Below are 22,447 nucleotides of genomic sequence, written 5' to 3' on the forward strand. Positions count from 1 at the left end.
AGGCTGTCATTTAGAACTGCTCATTGAACTCAATGAACTATTAGCATAGAATAACTGCATATGGTGGAACCTCCAAAGCTGAACATGCCAAAAGTGGCACAATCAACATTTTCTAAAAAAAAAAAATGCAACTTTCAGTTCAGTGAGCAACTAATGAATTAACTGCACAAATCTCCATCCATCCATCCATCCATCCATTTTCTTCTGCTTAGCTCAGGGTGCAGGGGCAGCAACTTTAGCAGGGAAGCCCAAACTTCCCTCTCCCCAGCCACTTCGTCCAGCACTTTTGGCTGGATCCAGAGGCTTTCCAAGGCCAGCCGGGAGACTCTCCAAAGTATCCCGAGTCGTCCCCGGGGCCTTCCCCTGGTTCGATGTACCCAGAACACCACACCGGGGAGGTGTTGGCATTTTAACTAGATGCCCAAACCACCTCATTTGCCTCCTTTTGTTACAGAGGAGCAGCATACTCTACTCTGACCCCCTCCCGGATGACCAAACCTCTCACCCCATCTCTTAATAGAGAGCTGCACACCCTGCGAAGGAAACTCATTTTGTTATCTTGTATCTGCGAACTTGTTTTTTTCTGTCACGACCCACAGCTTGTGACCATAGGTGAGGGTAGGAATGTGGATTCTCCCATAGAATGTGTCGCAAAGAGGAAAAGTGCGAGGAGAACCATACAATCACAAAATTATGAACGAGTACGTAAAACACGCACAACTAATATTATACAAAGGGAGAACACAAACAAAAAGTAACTAACGGTAAAACATGTAATTAGCTATAACCAAAGCTGTTAGAAGGCTATACCTAATTACAAATGCCACTTGTCAATTTCAAATGCTGTTGACAAATGGGTTGCATTACATCTACCTACTGGAAATGTGGCGCATAGATACACTGAATGAAGTGAAGCGAATGAAAATCCATTTCATAAATTTTAACAATATTAATCTTGGTTAATCTGCAGCCTGCCATGTTTGCCATGCCAGCTATATTCATTCACTTTCAGTGGTTTTGAAATTATGAGATTTATGCAGATTTTCAGGAATCAAAAGAACTAAATTTGAATTTTGAATTTTTTTTCATCTGATTGGTCCAGTTAACAAAATTTCATGATGGCAACAGATTGAGTCTGGAATATATTAATTCACTTCATATTATATCCTGCAGGATCCTTTTTTCTTTAACTAGTACGACTTTGAAGTGAACCAGCATCACGGAACAGATTATGTTCACTTTTAGACGTTCCACGGTGTTATACTGAATGACAGATTGATGCATTTGACTTTGACGTCCAAGTATCTAAAAATCTCTATTCAGTTTTGTTTTCCCTTAAGATCATTTTCCTCAGAGAAAGCCTCTGAAATCCTGATCTATAAATTTACTCCTTCAATAATCGGGGCCTCGCAACTGTGACAAAAAAAAGGTTTGTTTCAAAGTGTTTCAGACTCCTATTAATGTAGATACGCGTGCAGAGGAACAAAAACACATTTCACAGTGCCACAGCAATTACAGTGAAATCTTAAACTCTCTTATTTTCCTGGAATAAAAAGTGTTTACAAGTGCACACAAGGCTATTTTCCTCCAGTTTGGCAGATAATAATAGGCTTCCGTTCTCAGCTGTCAGCTAACTGCTTTTTGCTGTCGGGCCTCGTCAGGCTCCATTCTGCTCTGATCTCACTCTCAATCTGCCACCTCCACGTTTTAATTGGCTCATTTCATCACTGTGGGTTGTCAAGGCAACAAAGAGGCTTGAGCACTGTCTGTTAATGACAAGCATGAGTCAAAGCATGCTCCCCCCTAGGTAGCAGGAGCACGCCTCTGCATCAATTCCATCATCATACAGAATAAATCATCCGAGGGATTGGAAGAGCGCGTGCCCACACATCAGACCAAGCCAAATAAAATTACAGCTAAGCAGTGGATGTGAAGAAACAAGCAAGACAATGGGGAGATGATCTCAAAGTCTGCTAATATCCTGATTTATCTTCACGCCCCAGTCCACGTTGCCCTGGTTGCCTATGCATGTAAAGAATGAATCACTCATCAATTACACTCCTATTAACATGGATGTTATTCACCAGCCACCAAACTAAATCTCCTCTCAACTCACAAGACTAAATGATTCAAGGCGGTAATTGAAATTGGACTTTCATCAGCATTTTTAGTCCGTATTCATTTGTCATTCTGTCTTGATATTCAGCCAGAACTATTCGACGTTAATCCACTTTAATGTGGCTGACTGCGGTATATTTTTAATCCACAGTTTAATTGAATCCTATTTAGTGAGAGGCAATTTTGCTCCACTTTAGGAGCATAAATGAGCCTTTTAGATTTGGCTATTGGCCATATTTGTCAGGTGCACGGCATGTATTTGTGTGTGCAAGCTAACCTGGCTGGCAGTTTCCACGACAACCGTATACTACTTAAACGGAGCAAGATGTTTGGTAATCGTCGTTGGTTGTCGTGGTTCAAAATACATGAATTTCAATATGTGATCGATGTAGAATATGACGTCATCTTTTTGTCATATTTTTGTTTGTCATTTTTCTCTCAGGGAGTTTAATGCTACAGTGAATACACAGTTAGTCTACTGATAATAATCACAAAGAAAAATGGTTAATGGTGCCCATTTCATCATTTTTATGGGGTCAAACACCTTTTAGAGCGCACCTACCATTGGGACAAATTAGACTGTAGCATCATTAAGTCCTTCATAGCGACTTAGCATAATTAGATGACTTAAGTCTAATGACTACATTGTGTGCTGTTCTTGCAAATATGTCTTTGTGTAATGGCTTCTGCATGTGTGATTTGGTTCACAGTTCCTTTTACTCGTCTTCTCTTGTCTGAGAAAGGCTGCTTGGGACTATGGCCGCCTGGCTCTGCTGATGGACAACGACAGGTGAATCGATGTCTTTGTTGAAATGTGTGTTATCATATCAGCTGCTCCTTGGTGAGACTTGGCACAGTTAAAGGTGGGAGGCATACAGTACTCCCCAATGAAGGCATTCATGCTGCAGCCACTAGCTCTCCCTGCTGGCTACATAGCGTACTGCATGGGATGCTCTCTGCATGCAGTGTTGAATCACATTAATCATCTTAACCTTGGTCATAAGAGAGTTTCTAGTGGGAATTCCTGAGTTAACAGTTTTACACGTGATGATGTATACAAATCACTTGATTTCAAGTGATGTGCTACCTCCCACACCCCCTGAAACAAGCATGTCAGGTTAATTGAAGACTCTACATTGCTTGCTTGTGTGAATGTTTTTTTTTTTTGTCTATACTGGCCCTGAGATTGACTTGCAACCAGTCCAGTGGGCAGTCAACCAGTTGTCCAAAGTAGCTGGAACTGAGATTGATCGCACTCTTTAAACAAGGAATCATTTGCATCAGTGATTCCCAACCGGTGTGCCGCAAGAGGTCATCGGGTATGTTGCAGGCAATTATCGAGTTTTATTTGGTTGTTCTGGAAAATTATGTAGATTTGTTCATCTGTCTATGCCAGGGATGGATGTACGCTGAAAGGCATAACAAGTCCCTGTAAAGTAAAATCATAGATTATTTTTTAATGAAAACTAACATGCATTGTTTAAAGCGGAAGTCAACCCAGACGTATTTTTTTCAAGAATATGTTGTATGCAGGCCCAGTTGTTGAAACAATGCAATATGATTTGACCCGTTTTTAAGCCATCTCTTGGGGGCGGCCATTTTGTCACTCCTGTTGACTGAAAACGACATCACAGACCCTCAGGGCTCAGATAACGACCACGCTCAGCTGTTTTCTGAAGTTGAGCTATGATTGGTCAATTTTTGACAGAAGTGACAAAAGCCAGAAATGGCTAAAAATGGGTGTTTTTTGTTACTTAACTCATATTCAGGTTGCTCTGAACTCTCTTCCCTCATGCTTCTCCCAACCTCCAGGGGGCAGATTTGTATTTGCTAAATATTCTGTGCTGTTTTAACAATCGTAATCACTTTCTTTGGTATTCCCATGGTGAATGCATCTTACATCATTCACATACACCTCCATGGGGAATTACAGTTTGTAGTTTAATTAAGTTGCTTAATTTGCAGTGCCGGGGTCCACCCGAGAATAATGGCTGGAAAGGGAAATCATTTAAACATCCCCTGGCATGACATGTCTGTTTATTGAACTTTTTTCTAATGATTTTTTATTTATTTTTTTTTGTCCTCACACTTTAAGCCTCACGTCCCTGTTTTATGGTGAACCGAGTGAGAAGGAGAAGTCTCCCTCAGAGTCTAGTCCTTCTGACTCTGAGACCAAGGACATGGTGAGTTTTGCCTTAGTGGTGATATTTTTAGTAGCTACTTAAGGCCCTAAGGGAGACAATAATGTCATTTACACACTTCATTAATGTAGTCATGTTAAAACTAATCTTCTGAATGCTTCTGATGTTCCAGGGGTTTTGTTCATGGCTCACATCTCTTTACCATATGAAGTAAGTTGACCTTGACCTTGACTTTTTTGGTAATGGCCCTCTGTCCTCAAAAGCTGAGGTCATCTTGAATTCTAAAGTCATGTTCTCTCTCATTGATGAGCAAAAACAAACAAGTCTGGCCTCATCTAACCACTGGTGCCGAGTTTTCCCACTGAGTATTTGCTCTGACTCTGACTGACATAACAGATTCGGGGTTGTAAAAAACAATTTCCATGGTGTCCATTGGTTTCCATAGTATTATGGTGGGGTTTGGCTGCCTGTTTTTAGCTCTCGTGCCAGTGGCTAACTCTGGGATCCCTGGGAAAAGTGTAAAGCCACCCTGTAAGGTCTTCGTGTGTGTGGGCTGTAGTGAGACCAGCATCCTTCTTTTTTTTTTTTTTTTTAATTCTATTTTATATTCTTGGTTTTCCCAAACTTCCTGTCTGGTAACCACCAAACCAGTAGTGCCACAGCTTTACTCTGGATGAGTGAGAATAGACAATACATGCATACATACTGATTGACATTTGGCTTTCTATTTTGAAATTCTAATATATATGGGATTTGCCTCTGATAGGGCCCCCTCTGACACAGTTTCGCTTTCTTTCTGCAGGGATGAGGAGATCCGCAGCAAGTGTGGCATTGACGCCGTAACTTATTTGTCCTTCCAGCGCCACATCATCCTGCTCATGACTGTGGTGTGCCTGCTGTCTTTGGCTGTGATCCTGCCAATCAACTTTTCTGGGAATCTCTTGGGTATTTTGGACATCATATGATGGATGGATTTATGAAAATGTTTTGGGCACTTTTGGAACATTTGGAACCCGGGCCTTCAGAGAGAACTTGACCAACTCAGTCCACTCCTAAGTAGCACCCATTTAAATTTGCAATTATAGAAACCGTCAAAAATACACAATGTGCATCTCCTGGAGCAGTTCAGAATCAATGTTTATCTAGTAACATAACAAAAACATGATCAAATGAAATACATCATACTCACAAGAGATGCTGATTATTTAATATATGAATCTGTGCAAATCCCAAGTAATGTGTTTTGCAATCCAAGTTGGCTATAATAAATTTCACTCTAACCAATCAAGCAGAGGATGCGAAAATGCTGACACCAAAAGCAGCGGGCCCTGTGAGGACGAATTTGAAATCTGATTAGTTGAAGAAACAGTCTCGATGCTAATATAGTTTAAAGGGGAAGTCAACCCCCAAAAGTTTTTTTTACAAGAAAATGTTTTATGCAGCCCCACTAGTTGAAACATGGCATTCTGATTAATTAATATTGCATAACACATAGGGGCTAAAATCAGATTGGACGAAAAAAAAAAACCCCCACACATACAGGAACCAGTGTTTCCAGGAGAAATGCTCCAAACCAAAGAAAATTCACTGTTGGGAATAAATTAATGAATTAATTCAAGGAGCTTCTCAGAAATAGAATTGTGAGAAGAAAGAGCTTTGCTTCCTCTTAACATACACATGAAGGCGTCAAAGGTTAGGGGGTGCCCAAAACCAAGTTGCTAAATAGCAGCGAAAATGTCTTTTGGCAGTTGTGTGTTTATTTTATTGGAAGTGTTGAGCAAGCCCTTCTATAATAGGATGAAGGCAGGATCCATTTTGGGGTCAAAGCAGAGCTGGGCGGTCCACAGAGCCACTTTATTGCCGCTGACTGTCATCTTACAGAGCAACTTGCCACCCTTGTCATTAAACAGTCGGTAGTTGACGGACTGCCATGGCAACAGCAAACAAAGAGCAACCAAATTAAGATAGTTGGGCGTAAGTGTGAGCGAATTTAAATGTTGTGAGAAATGTCACTCACATGATGAGATGGCTCACAAAGTATCTGAAAATAGTAAAGGTCACCTCACCCAAATGAGGTTTCATTTTGGTCCAATTAAAATGTTTCTCTCTGTCATGTTTCATTATTTTTACAGGAGACAGTCCTGAGAACTTTGGAAGAACAACACTGGCTAATGTTAGCTCAAAGTAAGTCTAACGCTGCGTGCTTGACAGCTCATGTTTTGTAAGCCGTGAAATGGGTAGTTCAGACTGTAACAGTGTTTTTTTTGGGCCGCACAGGGACAGCTTCTTGTGGCTGCACGCCATATTTGCGTTAGTCTACTTCCTCATCACGTTCCTATGTATGGCTCACCACTCCATACGGCTGCAGTACAGAGAAGACGAGAAGGTCGGTTAGCGTGACATCGGTTATTGTTGCATGAATGTTGAGAGTCAAACATTCACATGAACACTTTGTCTGCAAAAATGTGAAAAATCACATTGAATACTGCTTGAGAACCTCAACATTGCTGCGCTCCAAACTCAAAGAACAAAATGTCTGACCTGGGACGGACATAGTCCCTATTAAGTGGCAAGTCGTGCATTTGATGCTTGGGCCTTCAATGGGGATTAATACCATCACTATCGCAGTCCGGAATCAACATTTATTTAATAACACAGAAATGCTGATTATTAAATGTGTGCCGATCGCTCCGGACTTATTTTGCTACTCGAAAATGGCTGTAACAAGTTTTGCTCTGACCAGCCAATCAAAAAACAGAAACATTATGACGTTATTGTGGGACTCCTGCTGGAGGTGAATTTGAAATCTGATTGACTCCCATTGCTAATACAGTTTGTTACGTGCCCTCCATAATTATTGGCACCCCTGGTTAAGATGTGGTAAAATCCTTAAAATGAATTTTATTGTGGAAGCATTGACTGTTGGGAATAAATGAATACAATTTCATGGAACAAACATTAGAATTCAATTTATGTTATGAATAGATCAGTAGATAAGATCTTGTGATAGTGTTTTTTAAGACAGCAGAGAATGCCGGCCTGGCTTTGAACCCCCCCCAACCAATCTCTCTATCATCATACGCTTACGCAGTAGTGAAGTCATAATTGCACTAAATATTGGTATGAAAAAAACACTTCTAGGCCATAATTTAAAAATGGTAACAAAAAAGAACAATTTCTCACCTTAAATTTCTTTGGTTTGCTTCCACACACTGGTAACCACGCACAGCTCATAAATAATAATAAGTAAATAAATAAAACGGCATACTGGAAATTGAGGATGATCTCGACTTGCAAAGCATCCAACCTGATTACTCTGATGTCACAACTAAAATAAGATAATCTCACTATGATGTATTGATTAAGCAATAGTTCTCCCTTACTTTCTTTGTTCAGTTATTTGTTTTTTGAGGGGCATAGCTCAGCATTCACACACAATCCCTCTTGAAATGGCAACTGTTATCCCCAACAACAAAAAACACTTTATGACAAATGCGTTGTCAGAGTGATTCTGCTAAATCATGGGACACATGATAATCGCTGTTGACAGTGTCAACAGCAAAAACCTGAATTGAAGGAATTGAAATAAGAATTGTAAAAAAAATATACAATTTTCCTCATGTATGTAATTATCACACAAAGTCTCATGTTGTTTGCATCGTGGTCCAGGTTGCAAGAACACTGATGATCACATCCATACCCCGAGAAATTTCAGACCCAGGGCTGATTACCAAACACTTACAGTAAACCTATTTTCCTTCTTTATCTCACTCAATTCAAAAATTCAATTTCCCTGCATAAGATTGGCGTTTAGCGATGTATGATTGTGATATTTTCTCCTTTTTGTTCCTCCCTCCAGTGAGGCTTACCCCAGTTGCACCGTCACCGACATACGTTTTTGCTTCGACATCAACAAGCTAATGAGGCTGGACTTGGAGAGGTAAAGTAACATTATTTGCAATCCAAATTCCTATGACGCGTTTAAGAACGTTGGGTTTTACAGGCGCAAGGCGATGAAGGGCAGGCTGTACTTTGCCACAAAATCCCAAAAGGAAGGAAAGATCATGATGAAGACCCACCCGTGTGCTCAGATATTCTGCTGTGACATTTGTGGCTTTGAAAAGGTAAGTGAATGGAACAATTTGATGGTGCCTTGTGCTGCACTGACAAAAGAATCCCACTGGATGGCACTGCAGTTCAAAAAGTACTATAATGGAAATCTGTTTCTGTGATAGTCTTGATGCGGTAAGTGGAACTTTGATCGCAGGTGGATGCAGAACAATACTACAGCGAGTTAGAAGAGAGATGGACCGATGAGTTCAATGCTGAGAAGAACCGCATCTATATGAAGCGGCTGGGCATCGCTTTTGTGACATTTCGGGATGAGAGGATGACTGCTGTGTGAGTTAACCGGAAGCCACCAGAACAATCCCCTTTTTGGCCTGATGGCGAACAGACTTGATTGCAGCAGTCGATGTCGATTTGTAGAATTGTGAAGGACTATAGTCGCGTGCGCTGCCGCAGACGACCGCAGCAGTCCAGCATCACCACAGTGGTCCAGTCTCACCAGTGGGGCATCAGCTACGCACCTGCTCCCAGCGACATCATCTGGTCAGTGTTTGCACTGAGTATATAGTGATCTATATTTGTGGTTTGGTTGTTTTGGGGAACCTGTCATCTGTTATTTTCTGAAAGACTCATCTTTTTGCCGTTTTATGCTCAGGCTAAAGGTATGCCTTAATTTTAAATGTATTTCTTTGGTGCCATCTTGTGGTATCTACAGTATAGGCAATTAACAAGCCTTTTTGAATGGCTGATAATTGTTTTTTTTCCCCCTCTATTTATGGCAACTGGGTTCACTGTATGTACTTCTGCTTTTATGAAAAAGAGAAACATCAGTTTTGGAAACTTCACCCTTTTTAAGAATAATATCCACATCACAGCGACTCACAGTTCTGAGGTTCAGAGTTCAAATCTCAGCTCCAATCCTCCGTGTGGCATTTGCATGTTCTCCCTTCACTTTCATGGGTTGTCACCATCTTGCTTCCATCAACAATATCAGATTAAAGGTTCATTAGAGACGTGAAATTGTGTAGGTGTGAAAGTGAGTGTGACTGGTTAGTTGTATCGTTCCTCTCGCCCAAAGTCACCTGGGAAAGGCTCCAGCTCGTTGCGAACCTAACGAGGATAAGCTCTTTGAAAATGGACGGATGGAGAATATTTTACACTTGAAAACCTGTGAAAGAGGAATCTAGAGCATCCAAAGAAGTGGACTTGCAGCTTTACACTACGTGACTGGTGCTAGTCTGGCGCTAGTCTAAATCTGCATGGAAGAGTGTTCTAGCGGGTGTTTTTGCAGATGCATGCATGTTTTAAAAAATGGCAGTTTGCGCCGTTGTGGGGGTGAATACAGCTGTCTCCTCTCATTTCCTTTTAATATGGCACACTTACGTCTCACATGGCAGCGCTCAAGGCTTCCCCAAATGGTGGTGTTCTGCTCCTAAAATTTGAGACAATCCAAGTAAATTTTTTTTCATCTACATTGCGTCTGAACGACCAGTAAATTTGCATGGAATAATTCTTGAATATTTTTTGTTATTGACATTTATACTCCACACTTCACCCCATTAATCAGAAATGTAGCGAAACTGAGTAGTAGACTAACATTGTCCGATTTCATCTAAGAAAGTTTGACGATGTTCCCAAACATTGGGAACTCTGAATTTAAACCAAAGATTAAAATTCCGGCATCTCATTAGTGTTAATTGCTGCACGAGTCACATCAGCTGGTTTTTACTTGCTATCTCATCGGGTTAACGGCAACCTCATTATAAGTATTGATCACTCGGTTTGCTTTAATGTTCCTTATCTTGAAAAGAAAATGATGTAACAACAGAATGCGATTAAGCAAAGACTTGGCAATGTTCACTTTTTCTGATTGGACTTTTGGATGTTTTTTAAAGCGAGTGTTGAAGTACAGTATGTATGATGTTCCCAGTCGAGAAATATACATTGTTTGTTTGTTTGTTTTCCTTTCATACAATACATGATCCAAACTTTGGCCGATTCAGGCCCATGTGCAAATACAAATATGTTGTGAGGGGAGAGTCGTCCATGTGGTTGTTGATCTGATAATCCATCCACCTCCCCACTCAGGGAAAACCTGTCAGTGTGCGGCTCTCGCTGGTGGCTCCGCTGCATCCTCCTCAACATCCTCCTCTTTCTGCTGCTCTTCTTCCTCACCACTCCCGCCATCATCGTCAACACCATGGACAAGTTCAATGTCACCAGGCCCGTGGAGAGTCTGCAGGTCCGAGTCGGAGGCCAAAGTGCGATTGAGGCCGCTGCTTGTCCAAACCCGTGTTCCTCCTATCTCTGCCCAACAGAGTCCGATCATCACTCAGTTCTTCCCGACCCTCCTGCTGTGGGTGTTTTCCATCCTGCTGCCCTTTATTGTCTACTACTCGGCCATCTTCGAGTCCCACTGGACCAGGTATTGAGCATTTCTTCCTTCCTCATGACTCTTGTCATTTTCCTATCCTCAATCCTTTCCTTTTCCCCCTCTTTTCACCCTGTTGCTCTCGTTACTCTCGCTCCTTCCTTCCTTCCTTCCTTCCTTCCTTCCCTCTGTCGCCGCTCGCACTGTTATTCTGGGAAGGTTGTCATAGAGATCTCCATGCGGGGATGGCGATAGGCGCAGCAGTTCAGCGAGCGCTGCTCCCCGGTGCAGCGGGAGGCGGAGCGGAGCAGCTGCACACGGGGAGACAACCTCATGCAACACCTATGAGCGCCCTGTCTTTACATAACCACCCCCACAAACGTGTTGTGCAGGCGTGATGTGTGAAGGACCGAATGCAAATCAACTGTTTACTGAAGTGAAAAGCCCGAGCTCCTGCTAATGAGCCCGCCAGCTCCATGACAAGTCAACTGATACGCCATGGCGTGATTTCTCATCATCTATTTATCATTTTTAATGGCGCTCCTGATGTATTAACGTACACTCAGTGGCCCCAACATGAGGTACAGCTAATGACATGAGAGAAAAAAAATACTGCCCTTTCAAAGATAATGATGCTCATTTGTGATCGAGAGTGTCGGAGAAGTATAAATTGAATATATTCATCGTTGTGTTTGTTCGAAACGTTATAGAATTGCACTGCATCTTGCTGGCAGCCGTTTCTGTTGTCAAGTTGAGTGGTACGCTTAACCCCCACTACATCGCATTATATCGTTCGAATGGTTATTTTCACTAGCTCGTTTATGGCATTTCAAATTAAGTTACCATTAAGACAGCAGACTTTCGTTAGACAAAATTGTTTTTTTTAAGTGTACAATGTTGAATTCTCTTTGTCAGCTTGTTATGATTTTACATTTGATCACATAGATATACTGTAATCGTCTGTCGGACAGTCCGTCATATTTTTTTAACCGCGCTTCCATCAGTAAGCATCAATGGTTTGTCAATCCGGGGAGAAAAAGGGTTCAATAGATGAAAAATCCATCCATCCATTATCTGAACCGACTTGATGAAAATGGTAAATGGAGTGCACTATGGACATCATAATGTGTCGGCTCGCTGCTCATACAGCTTTACACTTGCATACATTTGACATTTCACTTAGCCTACACTTATTTGCCAATCGACTGAATTGTTAAGTGGGAGTCTGCTGGGGTTTTTTTCTTCGTCTTTTTCTTCTTTCTTTTTCTTCTTTTTCTTTCTCAACTTTTCCATCAGTCTTCTGTCTTTTTCCTCTGTCATTTCTTCTTCTCTTATTTTCTTCTGAGTTTTCTTCTTCTGCCTTCTGAAGTTTTCGGGGGGACCGACTGACGGACCAAATGACTTCTGACGGACTAACTGACAGGCTTAAATGACGGACGGATTGAAATTGAAGGACTGATGATTACAATTGAGTTCGTCGTGAAAATTGATGGACTGACGAATGACGGACGGGTACCCTGGCCGCTGACGAATGATGGACCAGCAAAATTTTGTAAAATGCCCACGCCTGCATATGTGTATATATGTGTATGCGTGTATCGTTTGAATGGCAAAATAATTGGCAAAATAGCGTTAATTAAAATAATTAATTGCAGATTAAATTAATTGCAGTATGAGGCATGCAATGCAGTTCTTCACCCAACAACAATATCTACAATTTCTTAATAAAATTGGTAATGTTGTTGAACTTCGTGGTATTGAAGTGTATACGTTACACAATGATGCCCTTGTCATTTTTTGTTTTGTTTTCTCAGATCTGGTGAGAACCAGGTCACAATGCACAAGTGCTTTTTATTGCTGGTTTTTATGGTCCTCCTGCTGCCTTCGCTTGGTCTGTCCAGGTGAGCCCACCGAAGCAGCACATGTACGTTTGATCAAATAAGCGCTGCACTTTAGACTTCACCCACTATGTACTTTGTATTATGTTTTCTCCCTAGTCTGGACCTGTTCTTCACTTGGCTTTTCGATATCAACTTCTTAGATGAAAAGGATGTCAAATTCCAGTAAGATGCAAAACATGTACTGTCTATGTATTCAAATGTGTTTTTCTAAAACAACACCGACAGCCTCATCTTTTATGTCTGTGCAGGTGTGTTTTTCTCCCTGACAACGGTGCATTCTTTGTCAACTACGTGATCACTTCTGCGCTGATCGGCACCGCCATGGAACTACTCCGTATCCCGGCGCTGACGGTGTATGGCCTTCGCCTCTGCTTCTCAAAGTCTCAGGCTGAGCGTATTCATGTCAAACGGGTGAGCCGATTGCCTCTTCTCGAGGCTTTCACCAAGTGCTCCAGATTGTGGTCAAGTTCCACTGTGCTTATGTGTCCGGATTCAGAGTCAAACCCATGAGTTCCAATTTGGCCTGGAATACGCCTGGACAATGTGTATCTTTGCTGTCAGTGTGACCTACAGCATCACTTGTCCCATTATTACACCCTTTGGTGAGTGACACACACTAAGCATCACAAAGCCTCAAACCCTCTCTTTACTCCCTGTGTGTGTGTGTTTTGTGCACCCCTAATCTCACTCTCCTCTTCTGCCAGGCAGTCCAGTGCAGACTGCAAATTTGCTTCCCTCGTCCCAGACACTAAGACACGCCATGTTTTTTTTAATGCCAAACGCCCACTCTCTCCTATCTCGACCAGGAGCTAAACAATTGCAGTCAATTTGCAATTCCACACTTTGGAGGGTCCGGGGGAGACACCACCGATATGTTTTGGGTTAATCGTTCTATTTTTTTTGTGTGTGTGTGTGTGTTTTGGTCACAACACAAAACAACATCTCGGAAGCAGAGCTAATGCAAAACCCCTCAAGACTGAATTAGGGTGATGATATCCACCCTAAAAATCTGTGCATACTGGATGATGAATGCTCCATTCAACAGGAAGACACGGTGTGATATTTTCACAGTCTAATCAGCAGAATGCTATAGAAGTGGCTTTAGTTGAAACTTCATACAACATTAGTATAACAGTTGGAATACTGAAGAGGTGCAACAATTTATCAATTAATCGGCAACTAATCTATTATCAAATTAAAGCGGGAAGTCAACCCAAAAATGTTCTTTTCAATAATATGTTCAATATACTAGTCCAAACACGGTATTCTGTATTTGGTATTCTTAAATATAGCTTTTGAGGAATATAAATTTAAGCACAAGTTTGTATCCATCACAGGGGGTGACAATTTTGCTACTTGCCGTCAATTGAAAATGACATCACAGTTGCGCAAGGCTCGGGTAACGATCAATCATGGCTCAGCTTGAGTAAACAGGTGAGTCGTGATTGGTCGTTACCTGAGCCCTGAGCAACTGTGATATCATTTTCAGTCGACAGTAAGTGGCAAAATGGCCACCCCCTGAGATGTATAAAAACGGGTTGATTTTGCTTTCTTAACTCATTATCCACAAATGTTCTATTAATTAGAATGTTTAGACTGGTGGGGGTGCATACAACATATTATTGTAAAGAAAATTTGGGGGTTGACTTCCACTTTAATAATTAATCCTCTACATTCTCCCCACCGCATATCTTGAATTTTTGATCTAATAATAATGATCAAATAATCGTTTGGATACCTTTTTTAATTTAAAATTGTCAAAATCCTGAATTTCAAGTTTTCAAGTCAATAATCTCCAATTTCTGTAGTCATCCATGAAAGCAGACTGATCATTTTTGTCAAAATAAAAATAAAAAATGTGCTTTTATTTTGGACAACGATGATCAACATATCTGCCGATTTTTCTGACGTGTTAAGGACCACACCAGTAAGTGAATCATAATTATTTTAGTTTGTGAATTTTTTTCTACACTGTCAATTTGAAACAATATCTAATAGTTTTTAAATGAAGGAAATGACGCTAAAACATGTTTTTTGGGGGTTTTGAAAATAAACTGTCTGGTACATACATTCACCAGTTGGTCATTCTTGAAAACATATAGTATAACATTTATTAATATGGTATACTTTATGGTATAGTTTTTATTATTTACAGCTATTTGCATAAGGGTCTTGGAGTGAACACACAATATTTTTTTATGTTAGAATAGTGCTTTGGTAATGCAATCACAATGGTGTCCTAAATGTGTTCATATTATCGACAAAGAAATCACTTATGTCGCCATGAAGCGACTGAACTTTGCTGTGTATACAGGGTCAGAGGCTGTCATGTGTGCATTTAGCAATGATTTAAAAATGTGTAACATGTTCAGACGCTGACATCTCTGTCAATGTGTTGTTGATGTGTAGTATCTCGTTCCATTTTGTTCCCTTGAATCGGTTGGAGTTGAAAATCTGGTGCTAATCAAATATGTGTTCTTGCGCCTCTTCAGGTCTGCTCTATGTGATCCTGAAGCACATGGTTGACCGCTACAACATCTACTATGCGTATGTTCCCACCAAGCTCAACCAGCACATCCATGCAGCCGCCATCCATCAGGTCATCTTGGCTCCCATCCTCTGTATTTTCTGGCTGCTCTTCTTCTCTGTACTGAGATTAGGTACTGCTTCATTTTAATGCCATTCCCCCATTAATACCCGCTATTGTGCCATGAGTGCATGTTGACTTCATGAATTATTGTGTGATGTCTTCACAGGTGCAATGCATCCCATAACCCTGTTTACTTTGGTGTCACTGCTCTCCTCTATTGCCGTTTCCTTTTTCCGCTTGTGCCTTAAAAAGCAACCGGACAAGTCAACAAGCTACCAGGTCAGCCTGATCAAACGTCAACTTCACACTTTGGATAAATGGATTGCTATTTTTAATGCGTCTCAGCTTTCCATGATACATTTGTGTTGGTTTCAGATGTCTAATCAACCAGCAGAGCGAACACTCCCTGATGCAGAAAGGAGTACAGTTACTTCAACCACCGCTTCCAGTGTAAAGTACAATTTTTGTTACTATCACCTAGTTTATTTACAATTTGCCACCTTTTTAAGTTGTACAAGTAACACGTATGATTCATTTTCATCTTTAACTCATTGACTGCCGGACGTTGTCAGACCCTCTTTGAAAATATTTGCAAAAAAATCGAAATAAATTCCTTGATTGAATGGTTGGACTGTGAAAAGCGCATCACAGTTACAGTGTGACATCATGTACTGTTTGTCTTTTTTGAAAGAACAAAAAAATTACTTTGTACATCAAAATATATATAAATTATGCTGACAATTACAATGATCCAATCCTAATTTCTTCACAGCAATTTACTTATATCTAAAATGTGCATACACCAAAAACTTTTACTTTTACAATCCTAGCAACGATTTATAGCAATAAAATCTTTAATGATGTTGGTTAATACTGGCTTGTACATTTTTAAACCATGGAAGTCAATAGATTAAGCCTTGCGGCACTCCACAAATTCTAAATCTTTCAGTTAAAACCATATCCATGATAGATTTAACTACAAGTATGCCTCATATGTATTATTGCAATGTTCCTGTCTTCTTTTTAATTTGTTGAGCGGTTAGAGCTGTTTGATCCCTGAGGACTTTTTTTTTAACTTATACAGTTGACCCTTCAAAGTAAGCCCCCAAAAGTGGATTTGGAGTTCAACCAAAAACAAAACTTGCCGTTCAAATTTTTGCCCCATATAATTTTTTGGAAGCGTTTGGAAGAGATCACTGAGGGTTGCGCATTTAATTTCACCGATACTTGCTGCAAAGTGACAGTATTGCCCTGCAAACATCTTCCTTTTCACTCTTCATAATCAGTCAGGCATCTCACAAAGGGTAAGTAGTTGGATTTTAGTTGTGCTTGTTTTTATTTTACAGCGATTAACTTTTCCTTTTTTCGGTGTTCAGAAAGTCACTGTGCAGTGTGCACTCATATTTGTAATATGATAGTTAGGAATGTTAAAACAGTGAAGCACTGCCTGTAGTTATAAAGGGATTATGATGGCCACAGGAAGATTATACTTTAGTGGATGTATACAAAATAGTTCTGAAATTGGAACAACTTGGAAGCCAACTCGGTGTCACGGAAGGGATTTTGTTGCACTTAAGGAAGTGCCACTAAGCTGAAAATTCTTTATGAACCCCATGACCTGATCGACTAAGTAACACAGTTACTGTATACATTGTTGTCCCTTCAGATGTTTGTGGCATCCGTCCTGTTGGAGCCAGAGCTCGCGTTGACCCCCATGCCCTCTCCGGCCCACCACAGCTATGGCGCCATGGCCAGCTCCCAGAGTTCAGCCCACGGCCCAACAGAAGAAGAGGAGGAGGGAGAGGAAGAGCACACCCAGACCCGCGAGACGGAGCTCCAAGACCCCCCCGACACCTCCTGCTCCAGCCCACTCATGGACAGCCCAGTGGGCTACAAGTAATGCCACCCTCCCCCTCAAGCTGCCTTCCACTTGTACGTCACCTGAGATCGTGCCGCGATGCCACGTTTCCTCTCTCCACTTGACCTCAGACTCCAACTTTCCTGCATCACAAATGGGGAGCTTATTCAAATGATGGGAACTGAAGAGGATGTGACGAAAATCCTGGATCCATGTAGTCATCTCCAGAATTTGTCTCATACACCCGAACCACCTGCCAGTCACTGTAGATTCCATCCCCCTCCATGACTCGTTGCCTTTAAGTGACTCCGAGCGACGGAAGGCAAAACTGTCTTTGGGTACCTGTCACAAACGCTCGCCACGTCGTGGACACGAGTAGAGGTGAGAGTGTGGGTGGTGTGAGCCAGACTGACAGAGCGGTCCCGGCTCGAGTGATATCTGCTTGATAGTGGCCAGAGAGCGACGAGGCTGAGGGGGGCGCAGCGAGTTGCGAAGCCATCTGCAGTGAGAGAGATGACAGGCGGAGGGTGCAATGGAACCCAGAGATGTACTGTAAGATATCGAAAACACTCTCCATCCTTCCCCCAGCACAAGCGGCGCTTGCTTGTCGTACTTCAGCATTTATTTTTGCTACTGTATGTGTTGTTTTATGCTTTGGCGTTTGTGTTGTTGAACTGAGTTGATAATTATTTATTATCATCTTTTGACTGTGTAGTTCAATATTTCCCAACCTTTATTAAGCCAAGGCACATGTTTTACATTGGGGAAAAAAATCTCACCACATCAAATGTCACTAGAAGTTGTTGATGTACATTCTGCCATCTAGTGGAAGAGCATTTAATTGTTCTTACTGTCTCGATATGTCACTTGCATAGATAGATGAACAATGCTATTTTTTTTGTCTTAAATAAATCGAGCAATTAAATGAAAATGGATAATTTGTTGTTATCTGACTTATGTGCCATGGCTCACTGATTGGGAATGACTTATTTTCGTTTGTGTGCGTATGTACTGGTACTCATGCCGAAGCAGACACCACCCTGTGTCACAGCTAAAGCCATAATGGTGCGCAGACAACATCATGATTCCGTTCACATTTTGTGTGCGCCAGACAGTATTTGGATGTCAATCATTCAATCAGTTCATCCATCCATCCTTTCTATACCACTTACCCTCATTAGGGTCGCGGTGAGTTGGAGCCTATCCCAGCAGGCTTTTTACTCAGGGCTGGTCGCAAGCCAATCGCAGGGCATATATAGGAAAAAAAACATTCACTCTCACATTGTCTCCTATGTGGGAGCAAGCTGGAGTAACCACAGAAATCCCATGCGAGCAAGAGGAGAACATGTCAATTCTTATACGGGAAGGTCAGATTGGAACCCCAAACTTCAGAACTGTGAGGCAGACGTGCTAACCGCTTGATCACCATGCTGATATCCAAAAATTGCCTACTTCAATTATAACTCAAAGTTCTAGCTTTGTCACAAAAGGTGTGACCATATAATGCAGGGTGAAGGATGTCACAATTTGTCAGTTCCTACAAATATAGCCTTATAGGGACATAAACGATGTAATGACCTGCAAAGCGCTTTTTTTTTTTTTTTTTTTGTCGCTATGCCCAACCAATGTGGGGTGCAGCCCAGGGAAAAGAGAACTCTCAAATGGTTACAGACTTGACGAAACTAATCTGCCAAATCCAGTAACCGTAACCAACTGCTTTCATCCACTTCAGAAAGCACAAGACAATTCACAAAGTGTCCAGTAGGCATGAGTTGTGGTCATCTCCAAATGCTCCTTTTCTGTGTTACAAATGTGTAGGCATGGTCGTGTCCTTTTCTGTGTCTGTGATATACCAAAAGCAACATTAACTGTGTTAGCATAATCAACAATCATTCGTACTTGTTGGTCAAATATTTGTGATGTGGGTCACCTAGTATTTGATTCTTGTATATCTGCTGTCTGCCTGACAACTGTTAATCAGTTGAGGCGTTATATCCTGTTTATTTACAATACCCTCTGAATCCGTTTTTTTCTTTTCTTTTTTTATGTCAGATGTTATTTCTATTTTCCTCTTGGTGGTATTTTGGAGCGAATGTAATAAGACTGCAATATGTCCCGCCTCCCCCACCTTGCGATCGTCTCTTTTTGCTGTGCCTTGACGAACCGCTCCCTTCCGTGTGACAATCCAGCATGGCCTGAAATATGCTGCATGAACTGAACACTAAAGAGCAGGCAAACTAACAATAGAGGAGGACAACAACATAAAATGCTGTTTTAAAAAAAGAGCTGTTTAGTCAGTGGCTTTATGGTTCTTTTAGGCAACAAACACAAGTCATTGCGAGCTAATTGCGACAATTTGAAGTTATCCACTCAGATTTCACCTCATTTGTCCTCAAGCATTCAAACGCAGCATGTCAACAAATATTCTAACTTTGGAGGCTCGGCAATACTGGGTTTGATTGGTCCTATTTTGGCCTAGCTTTTGGAGTCTGTGAATCTGTATGTATTTGACAAATGAAATGTATCTTTTCATGAAGATCATGTGACACAGTTCAACCTCTGCGAAAAGTGACCTTGTGTGCACATTTTGTTGGTTACAAAATTTGTGATTAAATGCCAAACAGACTAATCGTCTGTAGGTCGTAGTTGTTGCTTTTGAACATGTTTTCATCTCTTAGAGAAGGCTTCTACTTTAAAACTGTGATGGCATGAAATGAAACATCCCATCTTTCTTTCTGAAGTCCTTGCAGAATATCTAGACAATTAAATACATTTGGACGAAACATTAAACATCCGCAGTAGTTGTCCCAACATCTTCTGATGAACGATTGAAGGTTGAAGGCTCTTGTTCATCGGGTTAAAAGCATAGCAAGAATTGTTTATTTTTTTGTTGATATTTTTTTCTGCACACGACCATGTTGTGTATTCGTTTACTTTTGATCAGTCATTTCATTTGAATCACTTGATTTAAATGTATTTTCCCTTATCCAGACGTTTATTTCTTCTTCATACTATGTGTAGGCATGGTCGTGTCCAAGAACAGCATCATATGAAAATTTCTCTGTCAGGCTTGTCCCCATTTGTCAACAGTCTTAAGTGCTGTAATCTAAAATAAAACATTTGGCGCAGTCCATTCACTGTGTACCATTCCATTGCTCCACATTGCTACACTAGTTCCCGTCAGAAGATAGATGGATAGATAGATAGATGGCCATATTAAAAAAAAGTCTACACACCCCTCTTCAAATGCCTGTTTTTTATAATGTGGGAAAAAACACAGACAAATCGTTCCAAAACCTTTGCAACCCCTTTTTACGCCAATGTGACTTTTGAACCGTACAACCCAATTGAAAAAAAATTTGTGACGGGAAGTAAACAATAGTGGTTGCACAAGTGTGCACACCCCTTCGTAACTGGTGATGTGGCTGTGGAAGTCAGAACACACCTGCCATGATTTCAAGTGCCTCTGATTAACCCCAAATAAAGTTCAGGTGTTCGGCTTTGTTTATGTCATATCTCACAGCACAAGTCGTGCTCCGCAGAGAGTTTCCACAGCATCAGTGGGATCTCATTGTTAGAGGTTTTAGTCAGGAGAAGGGTACAAAACAATTTGCAAGTCATTAATTATACCGTGGAACATAGTAAGGACAGTTGTCATTAAGTCTAGAAAATACGGGAGTCACATTAGAAGGAACTGGACACTTCTCCAAAAATGATTACCAAATAAGACAAACTGGCCAGGGAGGCTGCCAAGAGGTTGACAGCAACATTGACAGAAGGAACTTGCTGATTAGCTCATGTGTCAAGTTAGTCGTCTTCTTATGTCAGGGGTAGTATGGCAAGAATCCTTATCTTGCACCAAAAAGATAGAGAGAGAGAGAAGAAGGGAAACTGTTATGGTCCGATAAAAATTGTCTGATGAAAACAAGGTCCAATGCCCCTGACCAAGAATAACCATTAGGCTGAAGCCGCCACATTAATGAATGCAAAAGTATGTTAACTAATGGCCGAAGAAGTGCGTCTGCATACGAACCAGCCTCAGCACATGCTGCAGAATAGATTACTGGCTTCCATTATATGGCAGGACGGGGAACCAAATTTCAAAATGCAACACCATGTCGTAGTTTTTGCATGCTTAATGTGTTTCTTCTGCTTGGGGGTGATATGATTCCCAATTGTGCAGAAATTATTTTAGGTGCTTATTTCAGATCAACACAGTGCATGACACATCAGAAAGCATTAGCATTGCATAATGGTAATGTGTATCAAATATGAATTATACCACAAAGAGCTTGCAGTGAAATGATTTGAAGCTCTGCCTATGTGACTGTTTATGCTTTGCAGTGCTTGCTCATTGCTAACAGTTATTAACACGAGCGCTAAGTCCCTGACATTTCCCCTGTCACCCGTGGCAACATGCTTCTCCGTGAAAGGTGAATTCCTCCAGGTACGCAAACTGTCACTTTCCTCTTCCACTCTCCTGGCCAGAAGCTTTGAATAGAAAAGACGTCGACCTCCTGCAGGAAACAACTGCTTTAATGTTTGGCGGCATAACCCTGACTTGCAATAAATGCATCAAGCCTGCGATTGACTCCACCACACTGTTGCATTCTTCATTGGAAATGCTTTTCCAGGCCTTTACTGTAGCCTCTTTCAGTTCTCGTTTTTTCAGTCTCTTCTTCAGGAGGTAATATGCAAGCTCTATTGGGTTAAGGTCCGATGATTGACTTGGCAAGTCCAACACCTTCCATTGTATCCCCCCAATGAAGTCCTTTGTTGTGTTGGCAGTGTGTTTTGGGTCATTGTCTTGTTGCATGATGAAGCTTCTGCCGATTTAGTTTGGATGCATTTTTTTGTAAACTGTCAAATGGTTTTGTGGTCTTCAGAATTCATTCTGCTGCTACCATCATGAGTTACATCATAAATAAAGACTAGTGAGCCCCTTCCAGAAGCAGCCATGCAAGTCCAAGCCATGATATTACCGCCGCTATGGTTCATACTCATGATCTTATGTGTTCTGGGCCAGATTGGATTTTGCCATCAAGTACAGAGATGAGCCCCAAAAGTTTTGAAACAAAATTTTATAGATCGGTGAGGCTAACCTAAGAAGATTAACCTCTACCAAAGTGAAAGAAAGGCCAAAGTATGCGGAAAGGAAGGATCTGCTCATAATTCAAAACACAAAATACTTTCAAGTGATCCAGTAAAAACATAAAATTAAATTTGTGAAAAGGTCGTCTTGAAGATGTTGAACAAAGCTAAGCCTGCGCCGGTCACTGCCCTCTCTCTGTCCGCTCTCCGTCTTCTTATTCAGGACGACTCAGCGATATGCCTTGATCTGCTCTTTCGTCAAAAAAACAAACACGAGCGCGCCAGCACATGCACACACACTCTTGCACA

At 41.2% G+C, this 22,447-nt stretch overlaps 1 protein-coding gene across 8 annotated transcripts in view; it reads left to right on the top strand.

The window, feature by feature from the left end:
• tmem63c (transmembrane protein 63C) overlaps nt 1-20,180 on the top strand; it is a 32,812-nt gene extending 12,632 nt beyond the window's left edge. For all 8 annotated transcript variants that reach the window (XM_086048951.1, XM_086048950.1, XM_086048956.1 and 5 more), the window contains 21 exons: nt 2,829-2,908; nt 4,214-4,301; nt 4,432-4,469; nt 5,062-5,204; nt 6,392-6,443; nt 6,537-6,645; nt 7,929-8,002; nt 8,119-8,199; nt 8,263-8,383; nt 8,527-8,660; nt 8,748-8,870; nt 10,416-10,569; nt 10,646-10,752; nt 12,513-12,599; nt 12,696-12,761; nt 12,848-13,010; nt 13,096-13,201; nt 15,092-15,259; nt 15,356-15,468; nt 15,565-15,639; nt 16,856-20,180. In XM_086048951.1, the coding sequence (XP_085905077.1) occupies nt 2,829-2,908; nt 4,214-4,301; nt 4,432-4,469; nt 5,062-5,204; nt 6,392-6,443; nt 6,537-6,645; nt 7,929-8,002; nt 8,119-8,199; nt 8,263-8,383; nt 8,527-8,660; nt 8,748-8,870; nt 10,416-10,569; nt 10,646-10,752; nt 12,513-12,599; nt 12,696-12,761; nt 12,848-13,010; nt 13,096-13,201; nt 15,092-15,259; nt 15,356-15,468; nt 15,565-15,639; nt 16,856-17,089 (2,316 nt within the window). In that variant the 3' untranslated portion in view covers nt 17,090-20,180. The remainder of the gene's footprint in view (nt 1-2,828; nt 2,909-4,213; nt 4,302-4,431; nt 4,470-5,061; nt 5,205-6,391; nt 6,444-6,536; nt 6,646-7,928; nt 8,003-8,118; nt 8,200-8,262; nt 8,384-8,526; nt 8,661-8,747; nt 8,871-10,415; nt 10,570-10,645; nt 10,753-12,512; nt 12,600-12,695; nt 12,762-12,847; nt 13,011-13,095; nt 13,202-15,091; nt 15,260-15,355; nt 15,469-15,564; nt 15,640-16,855) is intronic.
• Nucleotides 20,181-22,447: the final 2,267 nt, after the last annotated feature.

Source organism: Filicampus tigris, chromosome 13, assembly GCF_054856515.1.
Source record: "Filicampus tigris isolate MCC_2025a chromosome 13, RoL_Ftig_1.0, whole genome shotgun sequence".
In the NCBI taxonomy this organism is placed as follows: domain Eukaryota; kingdom Metazoa; phylum Chordata; class Actinopteri; order Syngnathiformes; family Syngnathidae; genus Filicampus; species Filicampus tigris.